We start from the raw sequence: 4071 nt of genomic DNA on the forward strand, positions 1-4071 counted from the left end.
ATCCGGCCACTGCACTCCAGCCTGGGCGGCAGAGCGCGAGACTCCATCTCAAAACAAAAAAAAAAAAGCAAAGAAAATAGCAAGTGTTGGCTAGGATGTGGAGAAATTGGAACCCTCATGCCTTGCTGGTGGAATGTAAAATGGTGCAGCTGCTTTGAAAAACAGTCTCGCAGTTCCTTAAACAGTTAAACATAGAATTACTATAGGATCCAGTAATTCTGCTCCTAGGTATATACTCAAGGGAAATGAAAACATAGACAAAAACTTGTATACAGCTGTTCATATGAGCATTATTTCTAATATCCAAAAGTAGAAACCACCCAAATGCTCATCAACTGATGAATGGAAAAACAAAGTGCGGTATTTTATACAATGGAAAGTATTCAGCCATTGTAAGGAAGGAAATACTAATATGTGCCACAGCGCAGATGAATCTTGCAACCATGCTGAGTGGAAAAGCCAGACACACAAGTTCACTTTTGTATGATTTAATTTTCATGAAATATTCATAATAGGCCACTCCATAGAAACAGATTTCCAACATTTTCTTTGTGCTTTAATATGGCCCTTTCTCTTTCTCTCTCTCTCTCCCCCTCCCTCCCTCTCTCCCTCCCTCCCTCTCCCTCTCCCTCTACCTCTCCCTCTCCTTCTCTCTCTCTCCCCCTTATCCTTCCCTCCACACATACATACACACACACACACACACACACATGCACACACACAGCCATCTTGGTATCCACAGGGGATTGGTTCCAGGACTCCCTATGGATACCAAATCTGCAGGTGCTCAAGTCCCTTATATAAAATGGTGTAATATTTGCATAGAACCTACATATATTCTGTGTATTTTAAATCTTCTATAAATTACAGTACCTAACATAATGTAAATTCCATGTAAATAAGTGTTATACTATATTACTGAGGTAATAATGACAAAAAATATCTGTATCTCTCCAGTACAGATGCAAGCATCTATTTTTAAATTTTTAAAATATTTTCATTTCATGGTTGGTTGAATCCTTGGATGTGGAATCTGTAGATGTGGAAGACCAACTGTATATACATATATATTTCTCCTATATTTTGAGGATATTTGATGGAATGTACATCTGTGCTCAGGAAACATATAGTTATTAAATCAGGAAAAGCTATTGATAAATTTTCCACTTGAGAAATATACACCCTCTTAGTCATTTTGTTAGAGTATCAAAAAATATTTTCATGTTTTTTGTCAAAGTCAACTTAATAAGTGATACTTTTTTTCTTTTTAGACCTTAACTGATGTAAGAACTCTCAAATTTCCACCATTATTTACTCAGAAATATCCTTGTGAGGTATGTGTAGTTCTCATCTTTTATCTTCTTTAGAATCATCTTTAGAACTTAAGGGGTCCTTAGCAGTCGCTCAGTTTCCCTATATTACAGATGAGGAAGCCAAAAGTCTAGAGAGGAAAGAGACCTGCTCCCAAGAGCACAAAAAAGTTTAAAACCAAACACTGGAACTGAAGCCTGGCTCCTTCAGCCCAGTGTCCAGTGTTCCACACTGTAGCACCTGTGAAATGTATATATTGATAAATCTTGCATTTCCTTAAATAATTAAGTTGGAGTTAGTATGTGTTCATTTTCAAATTGGAAAAAGTCAAAATTTATCTTTCAGTATCATAAGTATAATGAAGGGTTGCATTAAAAAATGGACTTTGTAACTATATATTAATACCTATATATACTTAAATATGTTTTACTAAATATTGTCATCATGTATTTTGCAAACTTGATGGATCTATTCCCAGGGTGGCTCATAAGAGTACCTGTTATATTCAAAGAGATTTTTAGAAACCAAGAAAAGGTGTTGGTTGCTGATCTCTGCCATAATTTTTTCTAATCAAGATTTTTATTGAGATAATTGTAGATTTACCTGCAATTATAAGATTTTTAAAACTCAGATTATATCTATGTTTCAAGGATGTGATTAAATAATCCTTTATAATATGTTAGAAAATCAAATTACCCAAAAATTGTCCATGCTTTTTTGGAATGAGGGTTGGCAAACTAGTGCCCACAGGCCAAATCCAGCCTACCACCTATTTTTATAATAAAGATTTATTGGAACACAGCCATGTCCATTAATTTACAACTTGTCTCTGGCTGCTTTTGTTCATCGATAGCAGAGCTGAGTAGTTGTTATCAGAGACTTGAAAACTTGAATATGGCTCAAAAACTTAAAATATATACAGAAAAATTTTGCCAACACTGATTTTAAAAACTGTACAGTGATCAAACCTGGCCATTTTATTACAAAACAATTTTTATATTTCAGTATATGATGGTTCAAGACATGCTGTCTCCATCCCCCATGGAACGACCTGAAGCTACAAACATCATTGAAAATGCTGTGTTTGAAGACTTGGACTTTCCAGGAAAAACAGTGCTCAGACAGAGGTCTCGCTCCTTGAGTTCATCGGGAACAAAACATTCAAGACAGTCCAACAACTCCCATAGCCCTTTGCCAAGCAATTAGCCTTAAGTTGTGCTAGCAACCCTAATAGGTGACACATATAGTAGCCTACTTCTTAGAACATGCCTGTCCAAAATTGCAGACTTGAAAAGTTTGTTATTTGCTCAATTTTCTTGTGGACTACTTTTTTTATATCAAATTTAAGCTGGATTTGGGGGGCATAACCTAATTTGAGCCAACTCTTGAGTTTTGCTATACATAAAGAAAGGGCTGTCTTTGTTCTTTGTTAGTCTCTTGAAACTGGCTGCTGGCCAAGATTTATAGCCCTCATCGTTTGCCTAAGAAGGTAGCAGCAATCCCTAAAATATATATAGTGAAAGCTAAAATGGAAATATTTTTATAATACAGAAGAAGGAAAGTCCCCCTATGTGGTAACTGTGTTGTTCTAGAAATATGCTTTCTAGAGATATGATGATTTTGAAACTGATTTCCAGAAAAGGCTGACTCCACTTTTGTGCCTGGTGGGTAAATTAGGAATCTGCACTATTTTGGGGGACAAGTAGCACAAACTGAATAACGGTGTATGTCCATAGTTTTATAGTCCTATTTGTAGCATTCAATAGCTTTATTCTTTAGATGGTTCTACGGTGGGGTTAGACCTTTTTGTACTTTTACCTCCAATAAAGGGAAAATGAAGCTTTTTATGTAAATTGGTTGAAAAGTCTAGTTTTGGGAGGAAAAAAGCTGTAGTAAGAAATGGATCATATATATTACAACTAACTTCTTCAGCTGTGGACTTTTTAAGCCTAATGAAATCTTAAGTGTCTTATATGTAATACTGTAGGTTGGTACTTCCCCAAAACTGATTATAGGCAACAGTTTAATCATTAACTTGCTAACATGTTTTTATTTTTCACTGTAAATATGTTTATGTTTTATTTATAAAAATTCTGAAATCAATCCATTTGGGTTGGTGGTGTACAGAACACACTTAAGTGTGTTAACTATTGTGACTTCTTTCAAGTCTAAATGATTTAATAAAACTTTTTTTAAATTACGTATGGTTGACTCTTATTTTGAGGAGTTAGTCCTAAAATGGTAGATTTTCAGATTTATAAAATGGGATCATAGATCTAGAAAGAGTCATAAACCTATCCTCAAGAAAACTTCTTCCTAACCCATTTCAGACAGGTATCTTTTTCATCATTTCCCAAAGACTTGGTGGGCCCTTTCAAAATTCACAAGATCCATAACTGACAGACATTTTTGCTCAGTGCCTACCCTCTGCCAAGGACTGGGAATATAGAGAGGACTCTCCCCTAAAGGGAGAGCTCTCAGAGAAAAGGGCTGTGGTAATGCTAGTTGTATTGATACTGAGATGCATCTGACATGAGCCCGCATGGAGGCATGTGGCATGCAGGGCTGACAGGGCATGAACCAGCTAGACACAACCTAGAAAGGTCAAAATGCATAGCATCTCCATCCTACAAACAAATAATGTCTGCCACACAAGGTTATGAGCAACCTGTCAGCTGGAAAAACACTTCCCAGATCTTTGTGGCTGACTGTCTCTCCAGACTCACTTGCAGCAGTGCTGCTCAAATGACTTCTCCAGCT

At 36.3% G+C, this 4071-nt stretch overlaps 1 protein-coding gene across 3 annotated transcripts in view; it reads left to right on the forward strand.

Moving 5' to 3' along the window:
• Nucleotides 1-3511, forward strand: part of EIF2AK3 (eukaryotic translation initiation factor 2-alpha kinase 3) — a 72182-nt gene extending 68671 nt beyond the window's left edge. For all 3 annotated transcript variants that reach the window (XM_011953102.1, XM_011953103.1, XM_011953104.1), the window contains 2 exons: nt 1272-1334; nt 2317-3511. In XM_011953102.1, coding sequence (XP_011808492.1) covers nt 1272-1334; nt 2317-2517 — 264 coding nt within the window. In that variant the 3' untranslated portion in view covers nt 2518-3511. The remainder of the gene's footprint in view (nt 1-1271; nt 1335-2316) is intronic.
• Nucleotides 3512-4071: the final 560 nt, after the last annotated feature.

This window comes from Colobus angolensis, unplaced genomic scaffold (assembly GCF_000951035.1).
Source record: "Colobus angolensis palliatus isolate OR3802 unplaced genomic scaffold, Cang.pa_1.0 Scaffold357, whole genome shotgun sequence".
Classification (NCBI taxonomy): domain Eukaryota; kingdom Metazoa; phylum Chordata; class Mammalia; order Primates; family Cercopithecidae; genus Colobus; species Colobus angolensis.